The sequence below is a fragment of the Erinaceus europaeus genome, chromosome 4, assembly GCF_950295315.1.
Source record: "Erinaceus europaeus chromosome 4, mEriEur2.1, whole genome shotgun sequence".
NCBI classification, from domain to species: domain Eukaryota; kingdom Metazoa; phylum Chordata; class Mammalia; order Eulipotyphla; family Erinaceidae; genus Erinaceus; species Erinaceus europaeus.
In genome coordinates, this window is record NC_080165.1 from 135,125,857 (window position 1) to 135,148,368 (window position 22,512).

General features: G+C 39.5%; 1 protein-coding gene across 1 annotated transcript; it reads right to left on the reverse strand.

Moving 5' to 3' along the window:
- Positions 1 to 965: 965 nt before the first annotated feature.
- LOC103111705 (amine sulfotransferase-like) lies at positions 966 to 15,276 on the reverse strand. The gene is made up of 7 exons (XM_007521037.3): positions 15,176 to 15,276; positions 12,998 to 13,149; positions 11,465 to 11,673; positions 8,516 to 8,642; positions 6,724 to 6,818; positions 4,240 to 4,426; positions 966 to 1,094 (listed from the first exon to the last, which is right to left on the reverse strand). Exons 2-7 carry the CDS (start codon positions 13,137 to 13,139, stop codon positions 973 to 975), a joined length of 882 nt encoding a protein of 293 aa, XP_007521099.1. The 5' UTR covers positions 13,140 to 13,149; positions 15,176 to 15,276; the 3' UTR covers positions 966 to 972.
- Positions 15,277 to 22,512: the final 7,236 nt, after the last annotated feature.

A 22,512-nucleotide genomic window follows, 5' to 3' on the forward strand; every position in this document is an offset into this window, starting at 1 on the left:
CCACCTGGTCCCTCTCTCCCTCTCCTCTCTCAATTCCTCTCTGTCCTATCTAATAAAATGAAAAAAAAAAAAAAATGGCCACCAGGAGCAGTGCATTTATAGTGCTGGCACTCTAGGGGCAAAAAAAAAAAAAAAATTTCAAGTTTGAAGCTCCAAGGTCATAGGTTCAATTTCCCAGGACCACCATAAGCTAGAGCTGAGCAGTGCTCTTGTCTCTGTCTTCTTTCTCTCTGTATCTCTTTCTCATTAAAATAAGATAAAGTAAATATTGCAAAAAAGAAACATCCAGTGGTATCTCATAGGAAATTTAACTTCCATTCTTCTAGTGGGTCATTATGACACACATCTTTTCCAGAGCTCACTTGATATTATTTATCTTTTTTGTCAAATGACTTGCTTGTTTCAACATGACTGTGAAGGAAATCAAATGACTTCCATTTCCATCAAAACTATCAGTTGAGATAGTTAAATTATTAAACCATTAGATCTGTGATCTGTCTTTGATAGTTGGATCTTCAGTGCAGACTTTGTGATGTGATGCGTTTAAATATAACTTCTCCATTTATTTTCATATTCACATCAATTGTAAAACAAATAGTCAAGTTTTAACTATGTGAATAAAAGGAAGTTAATGTTAACTCATCCTAGATTTAATTGTAAAGAACAAATACACACTACAAGAACCTCAAGGCATTTAAAAATGATGTGGCATACTTTTTAAATTTTTTCCTTTATAACTGCAGGCTACGGATATAAACTATGTTCCAAATCATTTTAATCTTTACAATATGAGATTGTTGGCACTCAAACTCATGGCAAGTTACCTAAGTTTATTTTAGCTACTTTTTTTTGTTGTTAGCAGACTTTAATAAATTGTATGAGAAGCACAAATATGTATTCATATATGTATTCATATATTCAAATATATGAATACATATTTGTGCAATATTTATATGACTCTAGTCCACTGTCTTATTCCTCATTTATATCCCAAATGAATTTCAAGGGTATATCTTTCATCTTCCTTTGGAATATCTTGTCAAATCTTTCGCTTTGGTCCACAGTCAGAAGATGTTTCCAGTCTCCAATGGTACCTAGTTTGATAAACACATGAAATAAAAGCCTGGGTGAGAAAGTAATATTATCAAAGGACAAGTCCCTGCCAAGCCACTCTAATTTTTCCTTCAGTTCAAATTAAAATCTGTTATTTCTTCCTGATGTTTGAAACTTCACTTCTCACACAGCGATAAGCTAAGAAACAGACTTGGAGATGAAGCAATACAAAAATCAAGTTGTAGTCAACTTCTGTATTTCTTAGGCTTCCTTCCATAGTCACTATTAAATTACAGACTTCCCAAGAACAAAAAGCAAAACTGAAATACATAAAGATCATAATTTTAAAATTCTACTATCCATAGGTGGTAGGCACCATCTTGACAAACAATAGTTCTAATGTAATTTTACAGAGATTTTATTTATTTTCATACAATGAGCGAGACCAGAGCACTGCTCAGCTCTGGCACTAGGTTCTGGAGCAAATTTCATTCCTGCCCTTTGTGCCAACTCAGAAGTCCTTATGGGCTTGAGAATTGCATTATATCTGCTGTAATTGGGCATATGAAAGTGAAAATTAACAATAAATGGAGCAAAAGAAGGAACTGCTTACATAAAATACCAATATCTAGTAAAATTTAAATAAAACATTACAAGTAATATTTAATACACTTTGTCACAATGCTACTGTAAATATTTAGAAATAGGGTGGAATAAAATACAAATAAAACAGAAAAGTTCTGAAAGTTTCTAAAGACTGATACATACAAAAAGAATAAAATATTTGGTCTGGGGAGAGAATGCAGAAGTAATGCGTGTAGAGCAACCCCTGGTTTGATCCTTGACATCACCAGTCAGCAGTAATAAGCTGGACTTAGGTTAAAAAAAAAAATGAATAAGTGGTCCGGGAGGTGGTGCAGTGGATAAAGCATTGGACTCTAATGCATGAGGTCCTGAGTTCAATCCCCAGCAGCACATGTACCAGAGTGATATCTGATTCTTTCTCTCTCTCTTCCTATCTTTCTCATTAATAAATAAATAAAATGTTTTTTTAAAAAATGAATAAAAAGACTGGGGGGCCGGGTGGTGGCACACTGGGTTGAGCACATATGTTACAGTGCCCAAGGACCCGGGTTCGAGCCCCCAGTCCCCACCTACAGGGGGAAAGCTTTGTGAGTGGTGAAGCAGGTCTGTAGGTGTCTCTCTGTCTCCCTTCCTGATCTCAATTTCTGGCTGTCTCTATCCAATAAATAAATAAAGATTATAAATTTTTTTTTTAAAAAGACTAAATATAGAATACTAACATATATTAACTGAGGAAGACCTCCGTTTGAACTCCCAAGTGAGTGGAATACCAGCACAAGGGTCATTTTTTGACCCTGGGTTTTTTTTCTAGTACTGCGCTCCCTCTAGTTATTAGTGTTGTATAGTAACTTTTACTGTTTATATTACACTCAGATGTTCTGACCTTGAATTTTATCTATAGACGCAGCTGTTGTAACTTTATAGACACAGAGTACTAGCCTTGATCTTTTGTTAAAAAAAAAAAAAAAAAAAAAAGCTTAGGGAGTCAGGCTAAGCGGGTTAAGTGCACATAGCACAAAGTGCAAGGTCCGGCCTAAGGATCCTGGTTCAAGCCCCAGGCTCCCCACCTGCAGAGGAGTCACTTCACAGGCAGTGAAGCAGGTCTGCAGGTGTCTGTCTTTCTCTCTCCCTCTCTGTCTTCCCCTTCTCTCTCCATTTCTCTCTGTCCTATCCAACAACGACAATAACAATAATAACTACAACAATAAAACAAGGGCAACAGAAAAGGAAAATAAATAAATAAATATGTTTTTGAAAAGCCTAATTCAAAAATGTGTTATTCTGGTTCTAAGTACATGTGATATTAAACACATATCTTATTGTGATTATAAAAACCCTACTAAGTCTTAACAATAAACGCATCATTCTCTGAATAGTCCCAAGAATCTCTGGTGGTGACTTATTCCTTCTCTTGCAGGCAAGAAAAACCTGCCACAACTAAATTTTCTTGATTTTAAGAATTATTAGTAGTAAAATACCTTCTTTCAACAACTTATGTCATAATATGAAAGTACATTATTTAATAATGGAATTTGTATAAAATCAGGTTAAGAAATTATCGGTGTTTTGTAATGAAGAAAACTGATACATGAAGAAATAACAGTAGTCCAAAATGTCCTGCTCCTCACATGATATCTGTTAAATACACCTTTTAAAAAGTTTGTAGAAAGACTTTAAGGAACACTTGAATTGATGCTCTCTCAGTCACATATATCCATCACTTTTCAGTAAAATTTGAGAACAAACATCAGAACACAATATTATGTGCAGTAGAAGAAACCAAACTAATATTTGTCAGTCTGTAAGTGTAACTTTCTTAGTGCTAAAACTGTTCAACTTCCTGGGACACTTGTTTTTCTTTAATTTTTTAAAATTATATTTATTTATTTGATAGAGATGATCAGAAATCAAGAGGGAAATGGGGAGATAGAGAGGAAGAGAGACAAAGAGACACCTGCAGCCCTGCCTCACCACTAACAAAGCTTTCCTCCTGCAGGTGGCAACCTGGGATACTTCTTAATTTTTTTTTTTTTTTTACTTTTAGCTCTTTAATAAATAACAACTCCGTTTTTAAAGATTGACTTTTATGAGGGAAATAGAGTGAGAGAGACTAGGGCACTGCTTCATTCTGTCTTATGGGAGCACCTGAGATTGAACCTGGGACCTCTGAGGCAAAAGTCTGGATATTTCTTAAATTTATGTTCAGTTAAGATCTTTGATTTTTCTCTGTAGTTCGAATTGCAGTCTTTGAATATGCAAAAAATACTCTTTATTTAAGAAAGTGCTAAAAGTGCAAGGACACTAAGGCCAGACGGGAGCAAGTTTGGTTGAATGCATGGATTACAATGCACAAGGACCTGGGTTCAAGCAAAAAGCCTTGTCCCCATCTGCAGGGAAAAAACCACACAAGTGTTGAAGCAAAGCTGCAGGTGTGTCCCATTCTCTTTCCTTTTCCCCTCTGCACTCTCAGTTTCTCTCTGTCCTCTCACAGAAAAATAAATCAATAAATTTTAAAAGATACTCTATATTCTTTTCTTTTTAAAAAAATATGCAAGGAAATAGTCAACAACTTTTTGTTTAAAAGCCACTGAACGTGATCACCTTTGCGCAGGAAGCAGCCATCACTGTTTTTTGTTCCAACTTCATTTTTCACTACATGATTATAGTTTGCTTGTGGATCAGATTTCATGTTCTTAAATGTAGCCTGCTTCACAATAGCGTCTATGTCCTCTTCACTCAGTTCTTTCTCAAAAAAACTACTGATTTTACATACAGAACTTCTGAGATCCTGAAAAAAAATTGCATTAAGTGATGGCCAGGTTATAAGAAATGCCTGAGATCAGTACTAACATTTATTTATTTATTTATTCCCTTTTGTTGCCCTTGTTGTTTTATTGTTGTAGTTATTATTGTTGTTGTTGTCGTTGTTGGATAGGACAGAGAGAAATGGAGAGAGGAGGGGAAGACAGAGAGGAGGAGAGAAAGATAGACACCTGCAGACCTGCTTCACCGCCTGTGAAGCGACTCCCCTGCAGGTGGGGAGCCAGGGTTCGAACCGGGATCCTTATGCCGGTCCTTGTGCTTTGCGCCACCTGCGCTTAACCCGCTGTGCTACAGCCCAACTCCCCCAGTACTAACATTTTTATAATACTTGGAAAGTCAAAATTGTGTGTGTTCTTAATATAACAATGAAGTTTGAGTGGTCCGATAAGTGGTGCAATGAATAGTGTTAGACTATCAAGCATCAGGTCCTGAGTTCGATCCCCAACAGCACATGTACCAGAGTGATATCTAGTTTCTTCTCTCTCTCCTCCTATCTCCCTCACTAATAAATAAAATATTTTTTAAAAATAATGAAGTTTGACAAGGATATATTACTTATTTCTTCTATGAAAATGAGTCTTCATAGTTCTTAACTTTGAAAAAGCACCTAATGTTTGATTTTATAAGTAAATTTCATCTTCAATAATTCATTTATTTACTCTTGGAAACTAGTTTTTTTAAAGAGAATTTATATGAGAGAAAATAAAGGTGTAATATAGCATCTGTATTTTTTTGAGTTAAGAACTTTATGAGGAGGGGCCAGGAGATGGCACACTTGGTGGAGTGCACACATTGTAGTGCTCAAGGACCCAGAATCAAGCCCCTGGCCCCCACCTGCAGGAAGAAAGCTTCATGAGTGGTGAAGCAGGGCTACAGGTATCTCTCTCTCTCTCTCCCTTTGTAACTTTCCTTCCCTCTCAATTTCTCTCTGTTTCTATCCAATAATAAGTAAATAATTTAAAAAAAGGATTTTATGAGGAAAAGTAAAATAAGTATAGATCTTCTTAGGCATGCAAATATAGGTCATAGACAGGTAAATTGAAAATTTATTAAGTTGAATAAACACTTTATATACTTAAAGAACAAATATTATCTCAGCCTAATCTACTCTTAGTGTGTTCAGAACATTTACATTACTCCACAACTGGGATAGATCATCAGACATGAAGTCTTCCTATAAAAATGTTAAATATCTCGCATAATTGATTAAACACTGTATTAAAAGTAAAAAAAAAAAAAAGCCAGTATCTCTGATGAATATAGGTGCTAAGATTCTGATAAAAAACTTTAGGAAACCAAATGCAAATGGTACATGAAAAAATGGACATCATGACTACGTAGGATTTTTTTCTTCCAGGATGGAAGGATAGACCAACATACATATTTACAAATTATGTATCAGATCAGGAGCAATAGCAAGAGTTACATGAAAAGTTCCAACAACTCAATGACAAAAAAAAAATCCCTGCAACTCTAATAAAAAACAAAAGACATGAAGAAAAGTGAAACTAGACCACCACTTAATATCGTACACCAAGGTCAAATCAAAATGTATTAAAGGTCTAGTGTTAAGCCAAAAGTGCTAAAATTTATAAAAGGGAATGTCAGTGAAACTTTGCAAAACATTTACATCAAAGATGTACTTGGAGACTCAACCCCCTGGGCATGGGAAATGAAAACAAGAGTAAATAAATGGGATTATAAGAAAGTTAAAAAAAAAAAAAGTTTCTATACATCAGAAGCAAACTACACAAGGATAACCAGGCAACCCAGTAAGTGGGAGAAGTCTCCACCTGCTGGGGAGAAGCTTCAAGAGCAGTGAAGCAGATGTGCATGTGTGTCTCTATCTCTCTCTCTTCCTCTCTATCCTCCCCCCCCCCACCTCCTGTCTCAGTTTCCCTCTGTCCTGTCAAATAAGAAGAAAGAAGGAAAGAGAGAAAGAGAAGCGATAACCTTGGTGGCCATAAAAAAAAAAATCACAAACTTGACTCTCATGACACACAGCTTTATCTGGATAATTAATGACTTGTACCCCGGTGCTTCACAATGCTCTCCTTTGATAGCCATATCTGCTCCAAGCATTTACATCTCCTAACATGTCTTCAGATAGTTACATAAAATGGTGTCACAAAAGATGACGGTGTGCAGTAAGACTAGATTCCTGGGGAAAGACCAGGAATAGAGGGATCGGTAGGAAACTGAAAACTGGGTGCTCAAAAGCAAGAAAGAAAGGATTAAGAAAATGGAACCTTCTCCTCTTACCTTCTTCATCTCCTCGTACATCATAAATAGAATATTGAAGTCATGTCTGTGCTCATACCAGCCTCTGATGTGATCAAACCAAACACTCCCTACCACTGTGGAAAATAAAGTTAATTAGTCAATTAGTAATAAGCTAAATGTGTTTCATATGTTTAGCAGTAAAGACTTTCATTTCTATTATGGAATCCTACAAAGAAAAATTAATTTCTGAGAGGCGGGCAGTAGAACACTGGGTTAAGCGCACACAGTACAAGGTGCAAGGATCCTGGTTTGAGCCCCCGCCCCGCCCCTGCAGGGGAGTCGCTTCACAGGTGGTGAAGCAGGTCTGCAGGTGTCTATCTTTCTTGCCCCCTCTCTGTCTTCCCCTCCTCTCTCCATCTCTCTCTGTCCTATCCTACAAAATAATGTGAAAAATGGCCTCCAGGAGCAATGGATTCGTAGTGCAGACACTGAGCCCCAGTGATAACCCCGGAGGCAAAAAAAAAAAAAAATCTCCGCTTTGGATATTCTCTGCCTCCAAACAGGGTTATATCTGTGGATTGGTGCTGTCTAGCTCTATTGTTCCCAATGGCCTTTCTTTTCCTCTCCTCCTCCTCCTCCTCCTCCTCCTCCTCCTCCTCCTCCTCCTCCTCCTCCTCCTCCTCCTACCCCTTCTTCTTCCTCTTCTTCTACTTCTTCTTCCCCTTCCTCTTCTATTTCTTCTTCTCCTTTTTTTCCTTCTTTCTATTTATTTATTGTTGAATATAGACAGAGAGAGATTGAGAGGGGGAGGCAGAGAGGGGAAAAGACAGAAAGAGACACTTGCTTCACCACTTGTGAATCTTCCCCCTGCAGGTGGAGATCAGGGGTTTGAACCTGGGTCCTTGCGCATTATAATGTGTGTGCTTAGTCAGGTGTGACACCTCTTATCTTTCTTTTCTGATAGAGTATGAGAGACAAAGAAAGGGAATAGATAGAGAGGGAGAGAAGGGGGCCTGGGTGGTAGTGCACTGGATTAAGTGTACATGGAGCAAAACACAAGGACTGGCATAAGGATCTGGGTTTAAGCCCCCGGCTTCCCACCTGCAGGGTGGTCACTTCACAAGTGGTGAAGCAGGTCTGCAGGTGTCCCCCTCTCTGTCTTCCCCTCCTCTCTCCATTTCTCTCTGTCCTATCAACAACAACGACAGCAATAACAACAACGATAAACAACAAGGGCAACAAAAGGGAAAAAAATAGCCCCCAGTGGAGTGGAGGCTATAAATAGTGGATTCATAGTGCAGGCACTGAACCCCAGCACTAACCCTGGAGGTAAAGAGAGGAACAGAGAGAGAGAGAGAAAAGGAAAGACATCTGCAGCACGTCTCCACGTATCCTGGTGCTCTCCCCTGCAGATGGGGATCCAGGGCTTGAACCCTGGTCTTCATTCATGGCATTGTGTGTTCTACTGTGTGAGTCACCACTCAGCCCCAATATTGCATTTGAAAAATAATGTTTTGAAGAAGAATAACATGAGGTGGGAACTGGGGGTTTGATCTTTCTCTGTTTTCTTTGTTTTTATTCAGGTAAATTAAACTATTGAAAACAAAATATGTTAGGGAAAAAGAGAGAGGTAGAGAAAAAGAAAGAAACAGAACTGAAGGCTGCTCACATGTTAGTCCCAGGAGACAGAAAGAGAGACACTTACATGGTTGCGGTCAGGGGCAAAGAGAACGCTCTGTTTTCTTTAAGGTGTTCCCTAAGTTTGAAAATCAGGCTAAAGGGTAGTATTACCTCATAAGCATGTTGGCTGATAAAATGGATTAACAGTTACCTTTACCATCTAGAAATCTTGTCATGAAACTTTCTGTGTCTCCCGATGATTCCAGTGTAACTATAAAATTTGAGAAATGGTAAAATGAAGTCAAAACATCTTTGGGGTTTCTGTAGATGTAAATGATCTGCAGAAAGAAAGACAAAAACTAAGTTGAACAATTCTTGACAACACATAGCACAATAGAAAAAAAGATGATATTTGTACAGCAAACCCTAACAAAAGGACTTTTCAAAGTTAACCCAATTACCAGTTAATGTGATGATAACATTAACTATCGATTGTCTTTTTGAACCCTAAGACAGCAGGAACCTCACATCTCCACTATAGAGCCTCTACTTCCCCCAGTCCTGGAACCCTTGGATAAGGCCCATTTTCCCTTATGCCTCTCCCAATCCATATCAAATAATATTGCATCTGCCGATCACAACCTAACCAATGCAACAATTGCCACCTCAACATGCTTCACTTCAGACTGTGTCCAGAGACTTCACGTGTGGAATGACAACCCTTCAGCTTCATTACTCGGGTGAGACCTTTCCTTTCATAGTATACTCTAATTCCATCTCAGGTGGTTCACTTTCTAACAAAGTCCCAAAACCTAGATATACACCAGTTTCTGTGAGAGAGAGCATATGTTCACACGTATCTGTAAACTACTGCAAAATATATACCTGAAAGTAGAAGTACACTAGAGTTTGCAGTGAGTACCCCCCCAACACTTCCTCTCCACTATTCCAAGCTTTGGGTCCATGACTGATCAACAATTTGTTTGGCTTCGTATGTTAACTCTCTTTTCAGTCACCAGGTTCCAGATGTCATCAGGATGCCAGCCAGGCTTCCCTGGACTGAAGACTCCACCAATGTGTCCTGGAGCTCCGCTTCCCCAGAGACCCATCCTACTAGGGAAAGAGAGAGGCAGACTGGGAGTATGGACCGACCAGTCAACGCCCATGTTCAGCGGGGAAGCAGTTACAGAAGCCACACCTTCTACCTTCTGCAACCCACAATGACCCTGGGTCCATGCTCCCAGAGGGACAGAGAATGGGAAAGCTATCAGGGGAGGGGGTGGGATATGGAGATTGGGTGGTGGGAATTGTGTGGAGTTGTACCCCCTCCTACCCTATGGTTTTGTTAATTAATCCTTTCTTAAATAAAAAAGAAAAAAAAAGATGATATTATGTCCTGTGGGACAAAATGGCTGGAAGTGGAGGTGATTCTGCTTAGCAAAATAACTAAAGAAGTGAAAGACAGCAACAGTATGATTCCACTCATGTGGAATCTAGAGCACAGACACATGTGAATTAGAAAGAAAGAAGGGGGGAGAGAGAGACAGAGATAGGCATGGATAGTACATTTATCTTTGTCCTGAGTGTAACCCTGGTTCTAGCCCAGTCCCCACTTCACTGATCCTCACAGCTTTGATGCTGTTGTATCTTTCCTTTTATTTCTCTACCTTTTTCTCTATCTTTTATCTGAAAAAGAAAAAAAAGTCAGTTTGAATTAGTGAAACCCTTTATGATAAAAGAGGTGGGGGGAGACTAGAATGTATTTGTATAAACTTTGTGGGAATGAAAGAAATTTTTTTTGTAGCAAGACATAAGAGTTGAACATATAACATTAAAAGCATTCAGCAAGTTTAAAAGATAAACGATTTAAATTAATTGGGAAAATATTAGCTCATATAGCTTTACCTACAAAACTGTAAAAAGAGACATCTTAGATTAAAATAGGGAGTATAAAAGACATTTGAAAGCGTAAGCTGGCATAAATACCTTCAATTTACTAAAATAGAAAGGGCTGAAAACAACTCAAGAACAGGAATTTATTCAGTCTAGCAATCAAAAGGACTGGTAAATCACTGAGAAATGTGCAAAGAAAGACATTTTAGATGAAGTATAATTGAGAGATTAGAGAAGACATGTAGGCCTAATTAAATGGTTAAAATATTAGGACATTGGCAGATGAAAATTTCACTTTTAGCCAACCATTTCACTAGAGACAAAATAGTACAAACATTATAATGTTTATTTCAGATGCATACCTTTGCTACAACCACCTGTTCATCGATGTGTCTTAAATATTTTATAGTCTGGGGGCCAGGTAGTGGTGTACCTGATTGAGTACACACATTACAGTGCTCAAGTTCAAGCCCCTGGTCCCCACCTACAGGGGGAAATCTTCACAAGTGGTGAAGCAGGGCTACAGGTGTCTCTCTGTCTCTCTCCCTCTCTATCTCCCCCTCCCCTCTCAATTTCTGGCTGTCTCTAGCCAATAAATAAAGATAATAACATTTTAAAAATTACAGTCAGAGACTCAAATCCTATGCGATCACTATAAAGAATAGCCGGGCTGAGCAGATAACATAATGGCTATGCAATAGGCTTTCAGGTCTGGGGATCCAAGGACCCAAGTTAAATCCCCAGCACTACCATGAGCCAAAAACAAGCAGTCTGCTGGTAATAATTAATTAATTTAAATTTTAAAAGAATAAGATTGGTGCAAGGGTAGATAGCATAATGGTTATGCAAAGAGACTCTCATGCCTGAGGCTGCAAAGTCCCAGGTTCAGTCCCCCACACCACCATAAGCCAGAGCTGAGCAGTGCTCTGTAAATAAGGCTCACTAAGGACAGTAAGATGTGGCACTGAGGCCCAGTTACACACACACACACACACACACACACACACACACACTTGTATTATTTTCTGCCTTAAAAGAATTCATGCTGTATATTTTATCATTACACTTCAAATGATATATTGGTGACCCAATTTTTGTATGCTACAAATACTTTAGCGTATACAATATCACGGAAATTTAACAATTGTGCTGTAAAGTCTGAATGAGTGAAGATGTGCTTGCTTCAGCAGAACATACACTAAAATTGGGCTGGATTGAAAACAATGCGAAAGGTGCTATCAATTTGTGAGCTATATCTGTGACATACTTTAGCCTTTGTCTTCTTGAGGCCTTTTGGTACTAGATAATAAGGCATATGCGTAGTGAAGATGCGAGGGGACGGCCTGCTGAGAAAGTCCACATTGCGCAGATTGTATTCCAGGAAGGGGGCTCTGTCAATTGTATCCACATGTTTAGTTCTGTAACGATGATCCTCAAAATAAATCAAGCTCAATATTTGCTGAGTCCAGATGGTACCTGTAAAAAGAATCAAGGTTCTGATTGAATCAATGCTCAATAACCAGTACCAATAGTGACACTATAATTTTAACATTTTTAAAGGTGTCAATTTTTTAAAATTTGTTTATTTATGTTTTATTTTTATTTATTCTCTTTTATTGCCCTTGTTGTAGTTATTGTTGTTGGATAGGACAGACAGAAATGGAGAGAAGAGGGGAAGACAGAGAGGGAGGGAGAAAGACACCTGCAGACCTGCTTCAACGCCTGTGAAGCGACTGCCCTGCAGGTGGGGAGCCGGGGGCTTGAACCGGGATCCTTATGCCAGTCCTTGAGCTTTGTGCCACGTGCGCTTAACCCGCTGCACTACCACCCGACTCCCGAGGTGTCAATTTTTCTACCACTTTAAGTATTCTAATGAATTTGTCAAAGCTGACATATTTTGCATTAAAATTAGTCAAGATAAAATCAAGAGCTCTTAAAAAATAAAAAAATTTAAAAATCAAGAGCTCTTGGTTCCTGTTTCTCTCCTAAGTACAATGGTTGTCCTAAGTCCACGGTAATGGTGAATCAGATTAACCCTCTAGTTTTGTTTTTTTTTTCTATATTCTACCTTTATGTACATTTCCTTTTGATGCTGCTCCGTGGCTCTTTCTGTTTCTTCTTTCATAATTTCCTCTCTTAATGCTTTATCTTTTGGAAATAAGTATAAAAAATCACGTATATATATATTAAATCATTTTAAATTTTCAATTCTTTTATTATTGGATAAAGACAGAAAGAAATTGAGAAGGGAGAGGAAGATAGAGAGTGAGAGAGACAGAGAGACACCTGCAGCCCTGCTTCACCACTAGTGAAGCTTTCCACCTGCAGCTGGGGAGCAGGGGCTTGAACCTGGGTCCTCGCACACTGTAATGTAAGCACTTAACCAGGTACGCCATTGCCTGCTCCCCCGCCCCCACCTTTTTTTTTTCATTTTATTTGATAAGACAGGGAGAAATTGAGGGGGGCAGGTGAAGAGGGAGAGACAAAGATAAACACCTGCAGACCTGCTTCATAGCTTGTGAAGCAACCCCGCTGCAGGGGGGGAGCAGAATCTGAACCCAGGTCCTCCCTCCAGGCCTTGCACACAGTACAATGTGCCCTTAACCAGCAGCACCACTGACTCTGGAAAACTATAATTTTTAAGGTTCCTCTTACTTTTTGTTCTTCTTACATTGTAGCATAGCTTTTCCCATACAGTGTTGATTGCATACAATGAGTATCAACATACAACTCCTAGAAAAGGCTCATGTTATAAGTAGAGTGAAGTTAGATAACAAGTGACCCCAATTCTCATACTTACCAGATTTGGGATACGTAATAATGAAGACATCATCATCTCTAATTTCAAAATCATCTAGGTTTTCGAATAGGTTAACATCAACCATGGAGCGTTCAAAATGATAGCCTTTAAAGTTCAATAAATATGTATCTGTGTTGTCCATAATTATTCACCTGCAATAAAACAGATAAAATCTATGTTCTTAGAATTCTCAAAAACTTGAATTTATTGAGTATTCAACATGTACAAACAGCCTTTCGTGGTCACACGTGAATTTATTAATTCATTTACCATACTATATACCTTACATATCTTAAATCATTTAATCTTCACAGAAACCTTAAATTCCTAGAGCTCTCGGGACTTTCACTATTAAAAAAAAAGGGGGGGGAGGCGAGTCAGGCGGTAACGCAGCGGGTTAAGTGCACGCACAAAGCACAAGGACCCAGGTTCGAGCCCCAGCTCCCCACCTGCAGGGGCGTTGCTTAACAGGAGGTGAAGAAGGTCTGCAGGTGTCTTTCTCTTCCCTCTCTGTCTTCCCCTCCTCTCTCCATTTCTATCTGTCCTATCCTACGACGACGTCAATAACAACAATAACTACAACAACAATAAAACAACAAGGGCAACAAAAGGGAAAGTAAATAAATATATATATATATATATATATATATATATATATATATATATATATATATATATATATATATATTTTAAATTCAGGCCAGAAGTAAAAACACAAATCAGAACTTTGACTGGAGTTGATGTATTGCACCAAAGTAAAAGACTCAGTGTTGATGGGGGAGCTTAGGTCCTTGAACATGATGATAGAGGAGGTCCTAGGGAGGATTGAATTGTTATGTGGAAAACTGAAAAATGTTACGCATGTACAAACTACTGTATTTGATGGTCAACTGTAAACCATTAACCCACCAATAAAGAAACTAAAAAAAATTATCTAGAGGTTTCTTCATAGCAAACTGAAGTTCCAGTAGCTTCATTGAATGAGAATGAGACTAAAACAGGCTGGCTGAGTCATCACAAAGAGTCATTAGAAATAGAGAACAGTTTCGACAAGCATCACACACTTTACAGAAAGCATCTGGAGAACTCATTCTTTGGAATGTGCTAATGGAGAATTTATACTGTGTACCATGGACAAAAGGATGAGTTTATAAGTAGGAACTATAGTCGAAGTCAAAAAGCAAAGATGAAAGTATGAGTCATTATCAAATACATCCTGGCATTCCACAGTGCTACTCACTCACCAAAATCTCAATTCCATAAGCCCTGGAGTTTAGGAAGAAAGAATTTTAACTACCCACAGACATTCTGTTTCCCATCTAAGTCTAACCAGGCCTCATTCCGCTTAGCTTCCAAGATCAGATGATCCTGGGTACGATCAGGATGGCATGACCACAAATCCACATAAGCCTTCTGAACATAACTTTTCCGTTTGCCGCTTGCTATATCTAGTCTGTCTAAAGTATCTCAACAGTAAAAATTGCAAAAGTTGCTTGGTTACAGATATAAAGGAGAACTGTGGGGCATAAGGGAGATTCAGGTTGGGTCTTGGCAATGACTTGATATGTATTTATTTCATGTCCCTGGTGGATACTAAAGAAACTGATTATATTTAGAGAAAAATATAGGGAGCTCGGTGGTAGCACCTGGCTGAGCACATATGTTGTTAGCATGCTCAAGGACCTAGGTCTGAGCTTTCCCCACCTGTAGCAGGGAAGCTTCACAAGTGTCTCTCTTTGTCTCTTCTTCTCTGTCTCTCCCCCCCCCTCTGAAATCAGACATGATTGGGCATGTTCAGGGTGGTATGGCCATGAACCCCACTTCAATTTCTACCTGTCCTATCTAAAAAAAAAATTAAAAGAGAAAGAAAGAAATGGCCACTAGGAGTGGTGGACTCATAGTATAGACACCAAGCACCAGCAATGACCCCGGTGACAATAAAAAGAGAGGGGAGAGGGAAAGTGGGTGAGGAGAGAGAGAGAGAGAGAGAGAGAGAGAGAGAGAGAGAGAGAGGACCTCTTGTGGCTCCCTATAACTGATGCAATGATACCCTAGATTAAAAGAGGAAAACCACAAAATTGTGGTGAAAAAAATAAATTCATAGGTATGCTGAAAAGAGGTTAAGACTCCCAAAACTTACTCAAAAACAGTATATAAATGTACCGTTTTACTACTCACTGTTGCAGATATGTTGATAAAGCAAAATCCACTTCTAAGACAGTTCTAAAGATGATGAAGATGGAAGAACTGCTGAGATATAAATACTCTCTTCAGAATATTCTGGCAAGTGAGAACATTCTAGAGAGTTCATAAGGTAGCTGAATTTGGGTAAATGAGTTGCTTAAGCTTTTGTTGATATTATGAAAAGGTTATCAACTTACCTCAGGAACAACAAAGAAAATCAACTCTGTTGAAGAAATTTAAGTAACTGCTAGTCATATTACTTAACTTTGGCATCTATACAGCCAACAACAAGGCATATTTTAAAGTCATAGCAACAACTTATTTGGGCAGGAAAAATAGTTTACAATTTTTTTTTTTGCCTACACGGATATTGCTGGGGCTCAGTGCCGGCACTATGAATCCACTGCTCCTGGAGGCTATTTTTTTTTTCCTATTTTTGTTGCCCTTGTTGCGCTTGTTGTTATTATTGTTATGGCTATTTCTGTTGGATAGGACAGAGAGAAATCAAGAGAGGAGGGGAAGACAGAGAGGGGAAGAGAAAGATAGATACCTGCAGACTTGCTTCACTGCTTGTGAAGCAGATGCAGATGGGGAGCCATGGGCTCAAACCGGGATCCTTGCGCCAGTTTGTGTGCTTCGTATTATGTGCACTTAACTCATGGCACTGCTGCCCATCCCCCTGTAATTTTTTTTTATACGTAACTTGGGGACCTAGGGTGGAGTAGGGTATAGAGGGAGTATATATTCTTTTTCTTGAAGTCTTTTTTATTTATGTATTTATTTATTTATTTAAGAAAGGATAAATTAACAAAACCATAGGGTAGGAGGGGTACAACTCCACACAATTCCCACCACCCAATCTCCATATCTTGAAGTCTTTCATTTGAACATTCTATAGAAAACTATGGTAATTCTATGGGTTTATAAACTGGTGGAGTATTTAATTTAGTTTTGGGGGTTTTTTAGATATAATTTTTATTTTATTTTATTTATAAAAAGGAGACATTGACAAAACTATAGAATAAGAGGGGTACAACTTCTCACAATTCCCTTCTAGAATAATGTTCATCCACTCCCATTTTTTTTTTTTTTTTTGGAAGTAGACGGTTGTACTATCTATTTGGGTATTGATAGGCATTGACACACAGAGGATTGATGATTTTGAGTCACTAGAAGGGCCTCTTTCTATTATTAATTTTTATTAGTGATTTAATAATGATTAACAAGATTGTAGATAACAGGGGTACAGTTCCACAGAGTTTCCACCACCAGAGTTCTGTGTCCCATCCCCTCCACTGGAAACTTACCTATTCTTTACCCCTCTGGGAGTATGAACTGAAATTCTTTATGGGGTGTAGAAGGTAGAAGGCCTGGCTTCTATAATTGCTTCTCTGCTGGACGTGAGCATTGCCAAGTCTAGCCATACCCTCAGCGGGTTTCCATCTTTCCCTAGTGGGGTAGAGCTCTGGGGAGGTGTAGTTCCGGGACACATTGGTGAGGTCGTCTACCCAGAGGTGTCAGAATAGCATCATGGTAGTGTTGTTAAAATTCGGAGGCTCCAGCTGGCTGGGCTAGCTTCACGGCGGGTAACAGAGACTCAAGGACACACAGCTGGGCTGGGAAGCTGTATTTCTTTATTCAGGAACAACGATTCATAAACTAACCCAAACTAATCACCAAACAGAACTCTGTTGCCTCTTTCCCCCGCGGCGGCACCAAGCACTCTCGAACTCTGCAACTCTGGAACCCTCTCGGGGTTCCTTGGGGCGGGGCCAAGCGGGCCCGCGAAACTAGCAGGACTGATCCAATTTTCTTGGCAGGGGGAGAGCTAGAACAACCTAATGTAAAGCATACAACAGGTAGCATCTGTAACTTGGTGGCTGAAAGGCAGTAAGATATAAAGCAAATTGTTCAATAAACAGGAACCCAAAGGTAGGAACAGAGCAAATGAAACTAAGGATCTTCATGCGGGAAGAAACTAGGAAGTCTATTTTAAGTATGTTCCATGTGGCTCATGACTTTAGTAATGATAGCTAACATGCAGGTGGGCTGAAAGTATTGTCTGGGAAGATGGTGTCAGAGTTGAGAATAGGACTAAAAAGCTGGATCTGGGCAGAGAGTAGCTCTCCAGTATGAGGAAAGTATGTAAATACCATTAACTGTTAACCTCATCTATCAGACCTAGGGCCTAGAGGGCCTCTTTTCTCTGTATTATTTGTCTAGCTTATAGCTGAGGCTAACACTTGCTAAACCTGCTTATGGGACTGTCTGTGCTCCTATCTTTACTGTTTACTTCCTTATCTCTATTGTTGAAAACCTTGAAGGACAGATTTACTATGTGAGATAAAGTGTATGGCCAAAATGGGTTTCCTTTTATTGGAGTACAAGTTAGAGGAAAATGGTCTGGTGCTGGTGCTCACATGGGTGGCCTCGCAACAGAGGTAAGCCACTGGCTTTCCTGTCACCGATTCTAGTGATTGCGTGATGCAGAAATAAACACCAGGAGAAATTCAGGAATGAACTTCCAATTTATTCAGAGAAAGGACAAGGCTTATATAGCAAAGTGGAACAAAGAACATTTTTCACATATGTCAGTAATCACAGGTTTTCAAAAGGTCAGTACTCCTATGGTGGGGAGAGCTAAGGAATGACTGGAATTGATGAGATACAAAAGGTCAAAGCAATTAGCTTCCATGAGGCAAGAAATGTTAATTATCTAAAGGTGTTAAGAAAAACATGGTTGTTAAACCATCAGAATGAGATAAAGCAGAGAATGGCAGAGTATTGATGTAAGTCATGATGAACAAAGAACCGGGAAGAGGTATATGGGGGTCTCATTGTTATGTTACTGGCAAGGCAGTGTGACAGAGTATTCAAGTAGGCAACCATTTGGTTTGTAGCAGGGGGAATGAACTAAGTGTTAGAAGTTGCAGGTCTCTGTGAAGCCTGGGAGACTGACAAAAGGGAATTCAAGTCAGGAAAGCGTTTTCCGCCAAGCTCTACCCCTGAAAGGGAGAGACTGACAGGTGGGTTTTTTTTTTTCAGACCTCCATCTCAAGGATGAAGGAGCTCCCCTATGCTCTACCATGCTTTCACATAATCCCACAGTCTGGGAGGTGGCCCAGTGGGTAAAGCACTGGATTCTCAAGCATGAGGTCCCAAATTCAATCCCGGGTAGCACATGTACCAGAGTGAAGTCTGTTTCTTTCTTTCTTTGTATCTTTCTCATTAATAAATAAATAAAATATTTAGTAAAAAAGAAAAAGAAATGAAACTAGGGGGTCGGGTGGTAGCGCAATGGGTTAAGTGCATATGGCGCAAAGCGCAAGGACCGGAGTAAGGATCCCCGTTCCAGCCCCTGGCTCCCCACCTGCAGGGGAATCGCTTCACAGGCGGTGAAACAGGTCTGCAGGAGTCTGTCTTTCTCTCCCCCTCTTTGTCTTCCCTTCCTCTCTCCATTTCTCTCTGTCCTACCCAACAACAAACACATGAATAACTACAGCAATAAAAAACAAAAAATGATGGAGTGGGGCTGGGAGTAGATAGCATAATGGTTATGCAAATAGACTCTATTGCCTGAGGCTCCAAAGTCTCAGGTTCAATCCCCTGCACCACCATAAACCAGAGCTGAGTGCTCTGGTTAAAAAAAAAAAAAAAAAAAGTAGCTGGGTGGTAGTGTGCAACTGGTTGAGCGCATATGTTACAGTGCACAAGGACTGAGGTTCAAGCCCCCAGTCCCCACCTGCAGGGGAGAGTTTCACGTGTGGTGAAGCAGAGCAGGTGTCTCTCTGTCTGTCTCCCTCTCTATCACTCCCTTCCCTCTCAATTTCTAGCTGTCTCTATCCAATAAATAAATAAAGATAATTTTAAAAAGTTTTAAATGGTGGGATCCCAGAGCAAATGGTAGTCAGAGAAAAGCAGCTGCTGTCACCAACACTGTTTAGGCATTTAAAGTGTTTTAGAAGCAAGAAAGAAGGTGGGCTGAAGGAGGGAGAATTAAAGGACTAGGAAGGAGAAGATACTGACAGGGTACTGATAGGTAGGGCAGAAGAGTCACAAGAGAGACAAGGAAGCAAATGGCAAATAGAAAAATAAGTTTATACTCTTCAAATGGAGAAAAGGGCCAGAGGCAAAAGACATAGCCTCAGCCCTGAGACCCTAGGCTTTTTGTGTAGATATGAGAGAGGGGAAGAGAGAGGCAGGTATTGGATGCAAGTGCGTGTCCATTGATAACCTTGGTTTGGGGCTGGGGAAATGGTTATGCAAAAGATGTGCATGCCTGAGACTCTGAGGTTCCAGGTTTAATCTGCAGCAACACTATAAGCCAGAGCTGAGTAGTGCTTTGGTTTCTCTCTCTAAATTTTCTTTATTGTACTTATTTATTTATTGGCTAGAGACAGCCAAAAATCGACAAGGGGGGAGGGGTGGTAGAGAGGGAAACAGACACCTATAGCCCTGCTTCACCACTTGCAAACTTTTCCCCCTGCAGGTGGGGACTGGGGTATCTCTCTCTGTCTCTCTCATTAAGGTAAAATAAATATTTTTAAATAAAAGACATCGGTTTTTCTTTACCTCATCACATGTAATTGTCACATCATGAGGTGCAGGCAGGAGGTGAAAATTCATTGGGTAAATCTGGGATGTCTCACTCATGGACAGGGTTGAGAGAGGAGAACAGAAAGAAGAAACACAAAGTCAAATTTGGACTGGGATTGGTGTATTGTCCCATAGTAAAGGACCATGGGGCGGGGCGTGAAGCGGGGCCCTTCAGGCCCTGGTGCATGATGGCGGAGGAGGACCCAGTCTGGGGGTGAGAGTGTTCTGCAGAAAACCGAGAAATGTTAGACATGTATCAACAACTGTATTTACTATCAACCATTAATCCTCCCAATAAAAAAACAAATCATCGGGTGGCCTTGAAATGTTTATTGACTATGATCATCCATAGTTAGCATTTTCCTTTGAGCAGAGAAATCCATTTCTCTGGCTGGACTGTGACAGAACATGCACATGTTAGCTAACAAACTCCATCTTAACTCATTAGCCTTGTTAGACAATATAGAAAAATCAGATCAGGTAGTCGGGCTGTAGTGCAGCGGGCTAAGCGCAGGTGGCGCAAAGCACAAGGACCAGCATAAGGATCCCGGTTTGAACCCCGGCTCCCCACCTGCAGGGGAGTCGCTTCACAGGCGGTGAAGCAGGTCTGCAGGTGTCTTTCTCTCCTCCTGTCTGTCTTCCCCTCCTCTCTCCATTTCTCTCTGTCCTATCCAACAACGACAACAACAATAATAACTACAACAATAAAACAACAAGGGCAACAAAAAGGAATAAATAAAATAAATATTTAAAAAAACGAATTAAAAAAAAGAAAAATCAGATCAATTCTTAGAATTCATCAATAATTGGCATTTTTCTCTGCTCTGTCCTATGATCTCCTTTCTAATCATTCTTCTGTCATGGTTGCTTACATAAGGTTATTTAGAATAAAGATTCTCAGATTTCCACTGAGAACAGAATTTGATCCAAGAGGAGAGTTTTAATCCCTTCCAAGATACTTACTAGTACAAATCATCACTTGTAAGGGGGAAAAATACACACTTAATCTGAGGCTCATTTTTAGCTAATAGGTGCTCGGCCTGTTTCTGATTTCCCACAATGTTTGTGTATTAAGATGACAACCCATATATGTGAGGGCTTCTAGAGGAGAAATCAATGGATATAAACTATTTATTAAATGAAAATCTTAGTCTAGAATTTCTAATTTCATAGCATTAATTTTCACTTAGTTAAGTGCTTTAAGAGGTTTTCAAGATATTTAATATCATTTCCTTGTTTTGCCTCTTTTTAGACAAGTGTGTAATATCAGATAGAAAGATGGTATTGCATCTGATCAAAGTGACTGTTTTACTTTCCTCTTTCCATGGTTTGGTATACCCAACAACTATGAATATTGCTAAGCTTTTTTTTTTTTTTTGCCCCAGGGTTATTCCTGGGGCTCAGTGCCTGCACCACAAATCCACTGCTCCTGGAGGCCATTGAAAAAATGGCCTTTTGTTACCTTCGTTGTTTTACCATTGTTGTGGTTATTATTATCATTGTTACTGATGTCATTGTTGGATAGGACAGAGAGAAATGGAGAGAGGAGGGGAAGACAGAGAGGGGGAGAGAAAGACAGACACCTGCAGACCGCCTGTGAGACTCCCCTTGCAGGTGGGGAGCCAGGGGCTCGAATCAGGATCCTTCTGCCAGTCCTTGCCCTTTGCGCCAGATGCACTTAACCCACTGCACTACCCGCAGCTTTTTTGATTCCATAAAACTTTCTTAAATTTAGTGAAATCCACAAAAGTGGTGGATTAATCATGGAAGCATTAAGACTCAATGATACCTCAGTGTAAGAAAATAAATGAATACATAAACATTTTCAGGGGCCAAGTGCCGGCCAGTTCAATCTCTATACTAGTGATTGGCTTAAGCTATCCACTTCCTCTTGGGTTAGGCTTGGCAGGTGGTATGATTCTAGAAATGCATCCATCATTTCTAGGTTGTCCAATTTATTTGCATAAAGATATTCATGTATGATTCTTTGAAACTCCCCATCTTCAGCTGTTAATTCCATCTCTCTTGTTCCTGATTATTTTCATCTTAGCTTTCTCTCTTTTTCTTTTTGTGAGTCTAGCCAGAGCTTTATCTATTTTATTTATCCTTTCAGAGAACCAGCACTTGGTTTCATTAATCATTTGGATCATCTTTCTGGACCTTATTCCATTAATTTCTCCTCTGATTTTGACTTTTGCCTTTCTCTTTCTGACATTTGAGTCTCTTTGTTGCTTCATTTGTAGTTTTTTTAAAAATTTATTTCTTTATTGGGGAATTAATGTTTTACATTCAACAGTAAATACAATAGTTTGTACATGCATAACATTCCCCAGTTTCCCATTTAACAATACAACCCCCTCTATGTCATTTATCATCCTTCATGGACCTGTATTCTCCCCACCCACCCACCCCAGAGTCTTTTACTTGGGTGCAATATGCCAATTCCATTTCAGGTTCTACTTGTGTTTTCTTTTCTGATCTTGTTTTTCAACTTCTGCCTGAGAGTGAGATCATCCCATATTCATCCTTCTGTTTCTGACTTATTTCACTCAACATGATTTTTTCAAGGTCCATCCAAGATCGGCTGAAAACGGTGAAGTCACCATTTTTTACAGCTGAGTAGTATTCCATTGTGTATATATACCACACTTGCTCAGCCACTCATCTGTTGTTGGACACCTGGGTTGCTTCCAGGTTTTGGCTATTACAAATTGTGCTGCCAAGAACATATGTGT